Source organism: Garra rufa, chromosome 2 (assembly GCF_049309525.1).
Source record: "Garra rufa chromosome 2, GarRuf1.0, whole genome shotgun sequence".
NCBI lineage: Eukaryota > Metazoa > Chordata > Actinopteri > Cypriniformes > Cyprinidae > Garra > Garra rufa.
The window spans coordinates 35,391,654-35,406,892 of NC_133362.1; the positions used below are offsets into that span (position 1 = coordinate 35,391,654).

At 37.5% G+C, this 15,239-nt stretch overlaps 1 protein-coding gene across 1 annotated transcript in view; it reads left to right on the forward strand.

Moving 5' to 3' along the window:
* The window catches only part of vwc2 (von Willebrand factor C domain containing 2), a 49,460-nt gene that overhangs the window by 8,979 nt on the left and 25,242 nt on the right, over window positions 1-15,239 (forward strand). Inside the window, exon 3 of the mRNA XM_073834171.1 lies at window positions 3,016-3,145. Coding sequence (XP_073690272.1) covers window positions 3,016-3,145 — 130 coding nt within the window. The remainder of the gene's footprint in view (window positions 1-3,015; window positions 3,146-15,239) is intronic.

Consider the following 15,239-nt stretch of genomic DNA (forward strand, 5'->3'; position numbering starts at 1 on the left):
ATTTTGTGCAAGAAGTTTTCTGGAAAAAATTCCATATTATTCCCTCCAGTCCACTGATACGTTATTTTGTTAACACTTCATGGCCTATGCATACTATTTTGCTTGAGTTACGTTAGTTACATGCATTTACAACAAACATCAAATATCAGATCTCTGTCATATGGCCAAAAAAAGCTGTTTTGCATAGTTGTATTTGACACATGAAAAATGTATCTTACAAGGCAACACGATATAACTTTGCTCTCAAAAATGTCCCCACATTAAGTTCTTGAAATTGAGGGTATTGGACCTGGAAAGTCTTTGAAAGCTCCTTGAATTTGAAGTTAACCAAGGTGTGGGAACCCTGTTTGCAAAAAAAGGGTAAAACAATGATGTTGGATGATTTTGAAGTTGTAGGAGAAAAGAGTTTTTCGCTCCACCCTACCTTTTTGAACCCGAAGTCCATAGACACGCGTGACCTTTCCAACGTGATTATAAAATATGTAAGTCCTAGATGCACATCACAGAGCTAGTAGAAGACAAGCATTTGTGGTTAAAAAGCATGACCGATCGTTTCGCTGTAAGATCCTTATTCCTCGGTTGGTATTGTGTAGAGCCCCTTTAAAGCTGCATTGAAACTGCAATTTGGACCTTCAACCCAGCAATTTGGCTCTCACTGAAGTCCAGAAAAATCCTGGAACGTTTTCCTCAAAAACCTTAATTTCTTTTTGACCGAAGAAAGAAAGACATGAACATCTTGGATGACATGGGGGTGAGTACATTATCAGGATTTTTTTTTTTTTTGTGGAGGTGAACGTCTTTTGTGCATACTTTGACAGAATACAACTTCTAAAAATATTCAGTTGACAAGTGATATTCACCTGGATTTTGAAGGTTTTCTTCACATGCTGTATTAATTATCAGTGGCAAATCAGTTTTTTGTAATGAAAAAGATGCTACAACTGAGGGACAACCCTAAAGTATGTAAAATTTTATATGAATCATTGGTAACACCTTACAATATGTTCCCATTAGGTTACATCAGTTATCATTACAAGCGAGCAATACATTTGTTACAGTATTTATACATTTTTTATTAACAGTCGATATCATTGTTAATGTTCATTGTTAGTTCATGTTAGCTCAGGGCAATTAAATGATCCTAAATATTAATATTGACATTGTAGTCAAATTGACAAATTGAAAGAGTTACTAAATTATTTACTCACATTAAAAACTAGAAATGGTTTATGTTTCATGTTTCATTTGGATAAAACAGATTCTCATGTTTTATTAAGTTTAAGCTTGGGTCTGAGAACCTTACAATCTTTACATAAAAGTAGGGCTGCAACTAACGATTATTTTGATAATTGATTAGTTGGTCGATTATTTTTTCTGATTAATCGATTAATTGGCTTAAATCCCAATTTTTTATTTTATTGACAAAAATCACAATATTCCACATTCTGCCCAATGTCCTTCAAACAAACATGTCAACTGAATGTTATGAAAACAGTGCTTAATTTATTAGACCACCGGTCGTAATAAAGAGAAAAGACAAATATCTGAAGAAAAACACTATAAAGCGCTTGTCTATTTTTTTTCCACAGATAACCACAATAATTATAGCATTAGAAATAGCTGTTACTAAAAAGCTTATTGCATATTAGAGGACTAACCAATACAGAAAGCGAAAAAATGATTTTGCTAATCACCAATACTGTTAGTTTGGAGCAGCAGGGGCACAAACCTTTCATAATTTGTTAAACACCTTACATAAATTTGTTTTATTAAATTTGTTAAGCACTGTATAAAGTGAACAAAGTTTAAATCTCTACATTAAAAATGAAAAGAATAGCCTAATACAGATAATAAAGACGAATAAAAACAAACTCAGTGTTAACCAACAGGTAAGAGAAATGTTCTGCAGGAACACGCGTTTACTTTGATCAAAGTCAAGTTTACTGTCATTTCTTTATATAAAAGGCGGCTATGAAGTGTCTGATATTTATATATCAGATAATTACATGCTGTTATCCCTATATCTTCATAAATATGTTCACTACATGTTCACTACCTAAATTTAACATTCAACAATATTTCAGCACAATTAATGTTTTTGCGCTGAGCGTTAATTGTCTTCCTCTCTGTGCTCCGGCTGTCTGACACACTCATTCAGTAAAGATTTAAACTTAACACAGACTGTCAAGATGGACTTTTATGCAAAAATGGAAATGCTTTTGTGAATTTGTGACATTTACAGATAAGGATATGACCGTAAACTGAAAGTTTTCATGCTGAGGATGCAAACGAATCTGTCAAAGCGCCTCAAAGGTTGCTTTTTACTCTATTATCTCATCTCATTCTGTTTCCTCCACTATTTTTAGATGCATTTTGTCCATAGAAATGCGTCATTCATTGCTCTAATTTGACACGACCCTCTAAAGTTGTACGTGCACTGTGGGCAGACCCGATTAATCGATAATGAGAACCGTTGTCAATGATTTTCATATCGATAATAATCAATTTTATCGATTAGTTGTTGCAGCCCTACATAAAAGACACTGGGAAAATAGCTAATACAAATGAAAGCATGCTCAAAAGTTTCAGTACAAAGTTTTAATACGACCTTCATGTAACACAATGGGTGGTAATGAAAAGTTTTAATGAAAATCAACCCTTGGGACCTAAAGTGCCTGTAGTTGAAGAATCACTCAAAAAAGGCAGACAGGTATTGATATTCATCCATAATGAATGGGCTCGAGCGTAAGGCACGACTCAGAGTTCCCCATGGACATGAATATGGAAAGAAAGGAAGGGAGATGAGCAACGCCAGAGGAATTGCCAGAAGGAATTGGGTAAGCATTGTTAATATACTCCAAGTGTTGTGATTGGCAGGATTGTATGAGTGTGTTCATCAATTGAACTGAACACTCATCAGTTCCCAAAATCAGAGCTCTTGTTCTTCCTCTGATGATTAAACCTATCAGTCGTTATAGAAAAAAGGTTTTGTTTCTCATCTGGCTGTGTTTCCAGGTGTCTCCATGTGAGAAGTGCCGTTGTGAGCCCAGCGGAGAGGTTCTGTGTTCGGTGTCAGCTTGCCCACAGACCGAGTGTGTTGATCCAGAATATGAGCCTGACCAGTGCTGCCCGGTGTGTAAGAGCGGTAAGTGGTCGTGTTCTTCCAGCCTTTCTCTCTTTCTCTGTTATTCCTTCTCATACCTCTCAAACTGCCATCCCCTGAACCGCAGAACCCCCGCTGTGTCCCCCAGGAGCGAGAGAGAGGTGGGTTAGAAGCGCTTCTGTAAAATGACCACAGAGACTTCTGTCCACTTCACCCAATTACCATACCACAAAGAAAATTCACAGAAAGCATGCACAGAGCCGCAGATCTCACCAGCTCTTGTATGGCCTACGTGTGCATCCATTTTATTGTTCTATAATAGCCAGTTTACCTCGGTGAGATGATGCAAACCCAAGGAGATCATATTTGTCTCCAGGCCTTTGTTTAAGATAGTAGCCGGGATGCATTATTCAGATGGCAATAGCGCTAATGAACCTGCAAAGTTGCTCTGCTTGTTTCCAGGAGGTGAGGTGATTAGCGCAGGCAGGTGTTTCGGTTGCAGTCTGCTTTCTTCAGCCCTAGGGCACAGATGATTAAACTTTTACACGTTTTTTTTTCCTCCATTTGCCTGCAAATACAGAAGTATGAGGTACGTAAATGTACTCTCTCGTCAAAGCGGCCGCTGCAGAGTAGGAAGTATTTTCAAAGCCACTCTACATGAAAAGCACCCTTGCACGGCAGCCTTTTTTTGCTCTGTTACAAAATCTAGCGAGCTGCGTACAGAGGCAGCATTTTAAGAGATGTTCGGCGCGCTCCCAACAAGAAGGTTGTTCCACGAGGAATCTGAGATGCCTTTTTTTGGACAAATTCTTAGGCTGTGCATTACGTGTGTATTTTGCAGAGAGGGCAATCCTATAAGGCAAATTGTTGAACTCGCCAAAACAAATTCTAGGTGGTGGGCAAGGTGTTGATTATCAATACACTTCAAAAAATATATATTCATAAATGGTAGCACTTTGCAATAAGATATAATTTTACTAACATTATTTAAAGGAATAGTTCACCCAAAAATGAAAATTCTGTCATTATTTACTCACCCTCATGTCGTTCCAAACCCATAAGACTTTCATCTTTGGAACACAAATTGAAGTATTTTTGATAAATTCCAAGAGCTTTCTAAGCGTGCATAGACAGCAATGCAACTGGCACATTCAAGGCTCAGCCTTATCTTACTTAGTATTTTTGTCTTGTTACTAGTCAAAATATCTAAAAATTCTTAAATTAAGATGCATTTACTAGATAAGCAAAATGATATAAGATATTTAGTCTTGTTTTCAGGTTGAAAAAAATGCTTACCCCACTGGCAGATAATTTTACTTGTTTCCAGGGGGAAAAAAACTAAATTACGTGCATTTTGCTTAAAGCAAGACTAAATAGCATGTCACTTTGCTTATCTACTAAATGCATCTTAATTTAATATTAATTTAAGAATTTTGACTAGAAACAAGAAAATACTAATAAGTTTAATAGTAAGATAAGCCTTTTTTTACAGTTAGAAAGGTAGTAAGGCCATTGTTGAAATAGTCTTAACGTGTCCTAATATTGTGTTGGAGTCCACAACAACAGGTCTAAATGCATCTAAGGTCAGAAAACATTGTAATTTTCTCAGAATATACATTCATACATAGAGTCATTTGTCAATGATTTTGAAACTGTTTGTTTGAATCAGCTTTGAGACTAATGTCTGTAAACCCCTCCCTTTCATAAGCCTATATTACTCTGATTGGTTAGCTGGCCAAGCCTGTTGTGATTGGCAGTACTTGAGCAAGTTAGTGAGCGCTACCATCTGTGTTGGCAAGTCTGCGGTTGGTTTTGATGTTTGCGGGTTGAAGCGACCCCGATAACGTCATATTTAGGCCATGGAATGCGAATTTACTAGGGGATCCCTGACAAAAGCATATATTTTTAACGGGGGACCCCCCTCGAAAACGTGATTGGGCTAGTTTTGAGTAGCAATTGGGCAGGTTTTGTTGTGAAAACCTGGCAACCCTGATGTACCTTTACATAAAACAATAATATAGTGCTCCAATCCGTTCTTAAAATAATAACATAAAAACATTTTGTTTAACACTTATGCAAGCGAATCGTGCCCACAGCCAAAGTTTAGCTGCTAAACTGTAAACACATTAAACAAGAATAGTGGATATGTTAGCTAACGTGACTAACTGATGAATCAACATAGTTTGTAAACCATAATATGTCTAAGTTACGTTATTTATTATTAAGCAAAGTAATTAGAACTACATTAAATCAACAAATTCTTAGGAAATAGTGGGTTCACAGCGAATTATCAGAACTATTTCAGTAAAACAGTTATATCGTGGTTTACCTGGAAACCTAAGCTGCTCTAGGTATACGTCACATATTAGCACAAAAATTTGATATTTTGAGCACTCACTTGAAAATGTACACACAATGTATTAGTCGTACTTACAGGTTGTGGTTTGGAGACACTTGTTAGTCCAAACGTTTAGAAGCCAAAGCAGATAAAAGCCAAAATTAGAGAAGCAGTAGTCTGTAAAATGACGAGCACACAACAACAGGTTTGAATTGTATTGCTGTGGTATTGCTTCACATCATCATCTTTCGGCAATGAAAACAAATGATTGACAAGTGATTCTGAGTCAACTCTTTCTTTTGCGAGACAATATCTTTATGTATAATGCACTTTATTGATTAACAACTTTGCAGACTGTTTACATTGAAGGATAGCTACATTACAAACTGCAAAAATTTATTTTTGAAAACCCATATGACCTGCTCTCTAATGATATGAAGCTATGAGAAGACATTTTGTGTACAAAAACAGAAATAACGACTTTATTCAACAATTTCTTGTAGGGCTGTGCAATTAATCGAAATTTAGTTTCGATTTCTGCTTCAAACAATCATGAAAATACAGTAATCGAGATGAAAAGATTATTCCGCCCCATTCCGCCCCTTTACCAGTGGTGCGATTTCGCTCCTCCATAAAAGCCTAATTTCACATGCAAATTAGCAAAATCAGGTAACGTGACTTTCATAAATGGGACGTGCTTGTTAATGTTTCTTTGATGTTGTGTTTTTAAAAGCAAGAAAGAAAACTTGCGCTGTTCTGTGTATGCATTCAGAGACGGAGCAGAACACGGACATGTAAAGTTATCTTTTAACTCAAGGTGTGCGCCTAAATGCTCAAATATCATATTTCAAAATGAGGCGCTTGGTGATTATTCATGTAAACCCTTGTCAGTTGTGTCTTTAATGAATATAAACAGTTGAGAATGAAAATACGTGTGTAACAGTATATTGGACCCGTGTGGCTCTTAAAGCAGCAACAAATAATATTCCTTCTGCCGTCTCTGTGCTTAATATTAATAAAACGTAAAAATACAAAGAGAAAAATCACTCACTGCTCTTAAATGAAGGACTTTTGTAGTTTTAATACGAAACAAAGCATGTTTAACTATTTCAGTGAAGATGCTGTTTTATTTTACATTCAAATAATTAACGTTACTAGAGGTGGGCATAGATTAATTTTTTTAATCTAGATTAATCTAGATTAAAATGGCTAATTTGAATTCTGCTGAAGGCATTCAGAATATGTGTGCTAACCAAATAATGACTAAAAGTAATTCTTTGAGAACGGGTTTCTCAAGCCAGGTGGCGCATTAGACCAGGGGCCCATCTCCTGTTTCCAAAATGCATCACAAACTGCTTGACAATTGCATTTACAACACAATTAACTATACAAACTTGTGTAACCAACTATTCCCACACTGCATGTAGCCTACTTCTGAGTAAAAGGCTGCGCGACGTGCGCGTTGCAGATTAATACACAGATGCACAAGGGCATGGATATTAGTGGTGCAACGGATCACAAAACTCACGATTCGGATCACATCATGGATTTGGAGTCACAGATCGGATCATTTTTCGGATCAGCAAAAAACAAACAAAACAAAACAAAAAAGTTTGTTTTTTACTAATTACTGAATGCTTACTTTAAGTAGGCTACTTCTAATCCACAGCAAACACTACTAGCTGAACTAATAAAGTCAGTAACAAAACAAGAACAATTACACAAATATCAAGTGTAAATGAATACAACATAAAGTTACTAATAAAATCAATAACCCTAGAATTCAGGTGCGGAAATTTAATAATTAATTGTAAATAACTAGTGCTTCTCACTGCAGGTATTTATAGGATGCTGTCTCTTTAAGGCATAATGCACGTACCGACTACTGGCACGCATCTCTTTCTCAGCTGTTTCGGTTCACTGAAGACATAACCGACTGTGTTTACCAGAATACCAAAACGGGTATTAAGACATGACTTTGTATGTGTGTTTCCGTTCAAAAAGTAGTTAAAGAGGAATCAGTGTGAATCGCGCCTCTCTCTCTCTCTCTCTCTCTCTCTCTCTCTCTCTCTCTCTCGGTGCGCGTGCTCTCTTCAGGTGTGTGCGTCGGCGTGCGTGTTCCCTTTTTAAATTGTTTGAATTGGTAAATTGGCAAGACAAAACATGTGCCAATTATAAACTTTTACTCTATGATGGTTAAATTTAACAGTTAATCCGCGAATCACATGCGTGCCGAACCAGTTTGGTCCGTACGGATCACGGATCATCATACACTCAATTCGGCTAGGTAGACATCCGCGCTAAACTATCAAGGTGAAGGTCATCACAGCTTACGTAGTTTAGACCCAGCTCCCAACCAAACTTTGAGAATAGATTAACGGCGATATTTTTTTTATTGCCCGATAAGAGTCTCACGTTAACGCAGCACGTTAACGCCGATAACGGCCCACCTCTAAACGTTACATTCAATTTCTGTAGTAATGTTAGACTATGTTAGACTTGCATAAAAGTATTCAGTATTTTTTTTTCTGCTGTATTGCCATCTTTAAATTAATCACTAATATAAAGTTTTGGACCCTGTCATAATCGTGTTAAATAATCGTGATTACAATATTGACAAAAATAATCGTGATTATGATTTTTGGCAAAATCAAGCAGCCCTAATTTCTTGTATGCGTCGTGATAGTCTCGTGAACACATCGAAGTATTCTTTTTGTTTTCTTTGCACACAAAAAGTATTCTCGTAGCTTGTGATGTCACATGGACTATTTTAACAATGTCCTTACTACCTTTCTGGGTCTTGAACGAGTCAGTTGTGTTGCTGTCTATGCAAGGTCAGAAAGCTCTCCGATTTCATCAAAAATATCTGAATTTGTGTTCCAAAAGTCTTAGGGGTTTGGAACGACAATTAGATAGTAATTAATCATAAGTAATCAATGACAGAATTTTCATTTTGGGGAGAACTGTTTATTTAACCAATGTTGTAAAGTCTTACAGATAAAATGAATTATTTCATTGTAGCATTGTTCTGTTAGCACAGCATCATCAGATACTGCCTATGTAGACAACAGACAGTGAGGCAAGTCACTAGGTTTGTGAACAGACCTTTTGTCTGCCTTGTGCGTGCTGTTGTTCTCTTTTTGGCCAGAGGAGTGTTTTTCAGGCGGGGGGATGGAAAATAAAGCGGTGAGCTCGGGTTAGTGTGTGAGTGTTCTGTGATTGGAACACATTACAATGTCTTGGGAGAAGTTTTCTGAATCAGTGTGGGTTATATAGAGCTGTTTGAGATGCTTTTAGACAGCATGTCCAAGACTGTTGCTTCTTGTGTACGCCTAGATCCTGATCTAATATGGCACCGGCAGCCACGCTGCCTCCTTCAGCAGAAAAGAAATGATGACTTGGTAAATGGATCTCTGACTCGGCAGCTAAACTCTCGGCGTAGTGTGGACAATGGGGGGAAGGGTGATGTGGGGCAATTATTTTAAAGAGCACACATGTTTAAATGAATCATCTTGGCATTTGCTGAGATGCTGCCAAGACTCCCTGATCAAATATCTCAGTTGGTGTTTGGCTGCGAGATGGAATCCAAGGAACAACAGCGGGCCAATTTCATCAAGTCGTGCCGTGGCGAATTCAAACAGTTTTACAAATGTATGTGCACACTCAACCAGTCAAGCTGTATGGTTTTATGATGGATTGGAAACATTTCTGCTCAACGCACAAGATTACAGCCGCCTAGTGATTTCACGGCGTGCCGTAATACCGCGGCTCGGCTCGGCTTCGTCGTGCTTGCAAGGTAGTCTGCAATTTGATTTCATCTCGGAATTGTTTCGATAGATAAAATCACTCTAATACTCTGTTTGTGTTTCCTGTGGTTCCCGCGCATGTCTTGTGGGGGTGGATCACAGAGAGACGTGAGTGCGATGGGTGGCACCTCTGAGGCTTTCACTGCAAATGTCTGAGGTACAAAGACTCCTGCACAGATGCTGTGCAAGCAGCAGCCAGATGCTCTGACCCCATGAGATTTGCACTCTTCAAAAAGTAAGACTTCAAAGCTTCGCGCAGTGACACCGTAGGATGGGTGCCGGCTGTGACAGCTAGTTCTAACACGGCGTCTGATGAGGATAATAATCACATACACAAACATAGTGTTTGACAGGAGAACACCAAGGAGGCCATTGGCATTTTTTAACGACTGACATTGGGCCCCTTGGAAGTACATGATTTCAAATTGGGTAGAGTCAATTCTGACGGGGCAGTTGTTTGATCCATAAATGTCATGACTGATCACTCTGGAGCCAAAATGACATTATGCCAATGTTGATGGGCTATTGGCACTGCAAAAATGCCAGGGTTATGAGCTGTTCACAATCCCTGAATTTTAATTTGTAGCAAACTGGATGCAGAATTGTAACTCGAATGTGAATATAAACAAAGAGTAGCAAATAATAGTGCATTTTGAATAGAAAAGTAATGATTAAAAGCATGAAAATGTTTATAAAAGGTTTACAAACAGACATTCAGAAGTTTAGGATCAGTAAGATTTTTACAAATTATTTTAAAGAAATTAATACTTAAGGACACATTAAATTGATCAAAAGTGACAGTAAAGACATTTATAATGTTACACAAAAATTATAAATAAAATTTATATTGTTTCTATTCACCAAGGAATCCTGGAAAAATTGCACCAGTTTCCACAAAAAATGTTAAGCAGCACAACTGTTTAACATTTAATAAATAATAATAATACATGTTTCTTGAGCAGCAAATCAGCATATTAGAATGATTTCTGAAGGATCATTCAACTTTGCATAACAGAAATAACTGCATTTTAAAATAGAAAAAAATGTATTTTAAATTGTAATAATATTTCAGATTATTAATGTTTTTAATGTATTTTTAATGTATTTTAATGGGCGGATGGATAAATTCACAACTATCCTAAGCTGTTATGTCAACAAATGGATATAACTACAATTTACACTATTAAGATCCCTATAAAGTACTGATAAATTAGTGCTATATACAGTGACCTTACGAAAGTGTTCATACCCACATCAATCTACACTACATGCTCCAAAATGACAAAGCAAAAACAGAATTGTCACAGCTTCATAAATGTATTAAAAATAAAAATACTGCAAATAAGTACATTGCATAAGTATTTATACCCTTAACTCAGTACTTAGCTGAAGCACCTTTACAGTCTCAAGTCTTTTTGGGTATGATGCAACAAGATTTGCACATCCCACTCCTCACCTCTTCACCTCTCTTGAATGGGGTCTGGCAGCCATTTTTAGGTTTCTTCAAAAATGTTTAATTGGATTCAAGCCTAGAATCTGGCTGGGCCACTCAAGGACATTCACAGAGTTGTTTACAAACTAATCTTGCTGTGTGCTTGGGGTCATTGCCCTGTTGGAAGGTGAACTTTCTGTCCAGTCTGAGGTTCTGAGTGCTCTGGACTGGGATTTCATTAAGGCTATCTCAATAGTTGCAGTGATGTTTGTCCTTCTGTAAGTTTCTGCATATATGATCATGGAGCTCAACTAGAGTGACCATCAGGTTTTTGGTCACCACTCTAGCCAAGGCCCTTCTCCATCAATTGCTCAGTTTGGCCAGGACGCCAGCTCTAGGAAAAGTCATGGTTGTTTCAAACTTTTTCCATTAAGGGTAACGGAGACTACATGCTTCTGTGAACCTTCAATGCAGCAGATTTTTTTCTAAACTTTTCCCTAGATGTGTGGCTTAATGCACTCCTGTCTCTGAGCTCTACAGGCAGTATTTTTTACCTCAGGGCTTGGTTTTTGCTCTGATATGCATTTTCAAATGTTACACCTTTTATTAATACGTGTATGCCCTTCCATATCATACCCATTCAATTGAATTTGCCACAGGTTAACTTCACTCCAAGTGTAGTAACATCTACAAGCAATATGAATGCTCCTGAGCTGAATTTCAACTGTCCCAAATAAAGGTATGAATACTTATGCAATGGAATCATTTAAGTTTTTTTTTTTTTTTTTTGAATAAATTTGCAAAGATGTTAAAAACCAGTTTTTTCTTTGCCATTATGGTGTATGGAGTGTAGATTGATGTGGGGGACAAAAAGTCATTTAAAACAGTTTAACACAAGGCAGCAACATAAAACAAGGCACTGTATATACACTTATTTCATCATAATGCACAGCTAATTTTAAAAGGCTATCATTGGAGAAAAATGCTTTTTAGCATCAGTTTATGCATCTACAAGCAGGGGCTAAAGGAGCCATGCTAAATGTGACCCCTTGCTCAAAACTTTCAACTTTCTGTGCAAGTGACTTGTCCAATAAATCAAAAGGAAAATGATTATTTAATTGGTACCATTAAGAGTCAATTACCATCTGATTGACTGCGCCTTTGTATGAAAGAGCGGCCCTTTGAGAAAAATGTGGTGTCTAAGGGATGAAATGATAATAGCTGCAGTAGAAATAGGGGCTGTCGTCTTCATTTTGGTTGGCAGACTTGACACTGAATGGGGAAGCAGTGAGGAGAATCGATTTCTAAATGGGTTGCAAGCATTTCTCTCATAATCATAATCTTGTGCTCGGTTCACGCTCACCACGGCATGCCCAGCAGGGGCTACAAAAGCCTCCCCCCTCCGACTGTTTTAGCTCAGGTCACAGAAACCACACAATTCAAAAGACGTAAATGCTTGTAATTTGTTCGGTCATTAGAACGCCTCATCATTGAGCTGATTCATCTGCGGCCAACGTCAGCAGCTTGCAGAAAATGCAGTAAACACAGTGCAGGACCACCTACACCTTCAAGGCCGCGGTGCACATTTCATCCTATTAGCCACAGTTTCATTAATTTTAAGTGGTTGTTAACACGTGAAAAGCACAAAGGGTGCATAAAGCAGTCACGAGGGCTGATATCTCTATTTGTTGCTCATGAAGAGCAGAGGTAAGCACCTCTTTCTTAGCTGCTGAATGAAGTATTATGTGCCCGTGCAGAGCGCTGCCTGGGTCTGTTGTTGGAGGAGTATGCTGGGAGACACTTGAGGAAGTGCCATGGGGGGAGATGAAAGTGAACGCTATTGCTAATATCCACCCCAGGCAGTTGTTCATGAATATCAAAGAACATCTGCGAGGAGCTGCAATGTTGGGACTCTAAAAGATCGGGGTAGGGAAAAAAAAAAACATCCCGATTCAGTCATAGCACTCCCGCGTTCTTTTCACTCACTGAGGGACTGTCAGTAAATAAGAAACTTGGCGTTGAGTGATTCTTTTGAGTGCTTTTTGCTGCTTTAAGATTCATAAGATTCATAGAGAAAGCTGCACCAATATCACAAACTCCCAAAGATGCAGGCCCCCCTTTTTTTAGGAAAGGATAAATGAACTTTTATCAGGAATTCATGTGTGATCAATAAAACATCATCAGCTGGTCATATAATCTTTGACCAGATACAATTAGTCACAATAAAGCAGTGGTGTTCTGAATTTATTACATTTAATAAATGTAAATTCATGTCCCAATCACATTTTTTTGGGTTAAATAAACATTACTTATACCACCAGAATAAAAATCTATATTGTATTTTTACAGTGATATTCTAGTTATTACAGTAAGTATACATCTCATCAGTTTAGTATTTTTAAGCATTTTTAAGCATCTTTTTCATAATAAACAAAACTTGTTTTCAGATCATCAGTCATTAAAGCTGTAAATTATTGGTTACCAGCATGGAGATGTACCTTTAATTTCAACAAGCTGATTACTCATTTAAAGAAAACCCACAGACCATGTTTTCAGGTAATTTAAAGAGTTAGTTCACCCAAAAATTAAAATTAGCCCATTATTTACTCACCCTCAAGGCATCCTAGGTGTATATGACTTCCTTCTTTCAGATTAATCCAATCTGAGTTATATTAAAAATTGTCCTGGCTCCTCCAAGCATTTTAATGGCATAAATAATTATATATTTTATTTATGAACTGTTCAGCTGTTCTTTTTCATAATAAACAAAACTTATTTTCAGATAATCAGTCATCAAAGCTCTGTAAAATATTGGTTACCAACATGGAGATGTATCTTTAATTTCAACAAGCTGATTACTCATTAAAAAAAACCCCCACAGACCATGTTTTTAGGTAGTTTAAAGAGTTAGTTCACCCAAAAATGAAAATTAGCCCATTATTTACTCAACCTCAAGTAGGGTTGGGTACCGAAACCCGGTGCCAATACGGCACCGGTACCCATATAACCGGTATGTACCGGACCGAAACACAACGCGAATTTCGGTGCCTCATTTCGGTGCCACTTAAGTGTCTGAACTGTCTTTTGAAATATTTGTCTTCTGGTGCTATGACACGGATGTAAGAAGCTTTGATTTGTCAACATGCATGATCGCTAGTTAAATTTAAATACTGCATTCATGGGGTGTCAGAATGATCGGAAAAATTATTTCCTGAATGAGAAAACTCACGTGAACGTCGGAAAGCTTTGATGATACAAATCCAAGACATCTGGCCATTTTCACATTTCAAATTAAAAGCACAAATCGTCGGGAAATGAAACCATCCAAGAAGCACGTGAATTCAGAACCTATACTCTTGCTCTGACTGCAGCAGGTGGTCTGTCGTTAGCTAACGTTACATTAAACACGCTTAACTTAAAATGCCAAAAACTAAATGTTCTAAAGTGTGGCTATATTTCACAAAAAATGATTCAGACAACGCGACATGCAACACATGTTTTACAACAGTTGTGTGTAAAGGGGGAAACACGTCAAACTTAATGAAACATTTGAGGGCACATGGAATAAGCTTGAAAGCATAGGGATGTACCGTGTTTGACAGTTTGTGGACATCAGCTGGCACTATCAGCAGGGCGCGATTTGCTCTAGTCTATGCATCCCTGCCTCTGCTGAATTATTTGAATTCCCGTTGGGATAAAATATCCCGTGAAGCTCTCCTACGTCCTGATGTAAATCGTCTAAATGAATCAAATGATTCGCGATACACGCATTGAAGTTCTGTTCTCACTAAAATGATTCGCGATCCGATTGGAGCGATTCGAAGGAGTGAATCACTGTGCGTTACTTAATAACCACACGAAGCCAGTCACCATTAACAAAGGGGTTATTATTAAAAGGAAGAAGCAACAAAAAAAAAACGTTTAGGAGGATGATTCCTCCCGCATATACATTTGAGTGCAGTGCAAGGGAAATACCCCGAAACCCGAGCCTTAAAGGGACAGACACCCAGACCGTTACAAGTGGTTTACTAATTCGTAAAGAGTTTCAAATAGTTTCAAAAAGCTCTGTTTATACTTTGCTCACTTTCTCTATATAATTTATTTGTTGTCTGAAATTAAATCATTACAATTAATAGACCTAACTTACTAAACTTAATTTTTTTTTATGAAATTGTGATCACATTAGACAGTTTTGTATTAAAAACATTTCATGACATGACACGTAACAGATTACACTAACAATTTGGTCACCCTTCCACCTATAGGAAGAGAAAAAAGGTTTAGACTAGAATGGAGGCAGATCTGAACACTGGGCATGTGCACATCAATCTAACGTTATTTTTATCACAATGTACAACAATAATACTGTTTTATGTATAATAGTAAGGGCTAAGTGTAGACATTAAAAAAAACACACAATCTTTTAGGTAGAACAATTAATTTCATTGTTAGTTTCAGGTCAGAGCTGTACACCTTCTAGCCACAACCCTGCCCCCTGCCCTAGTCTTACCAGGACATGCAATAAGTCAGGAGAGGTGTTCTATTTTGCCAGAGAAAGGC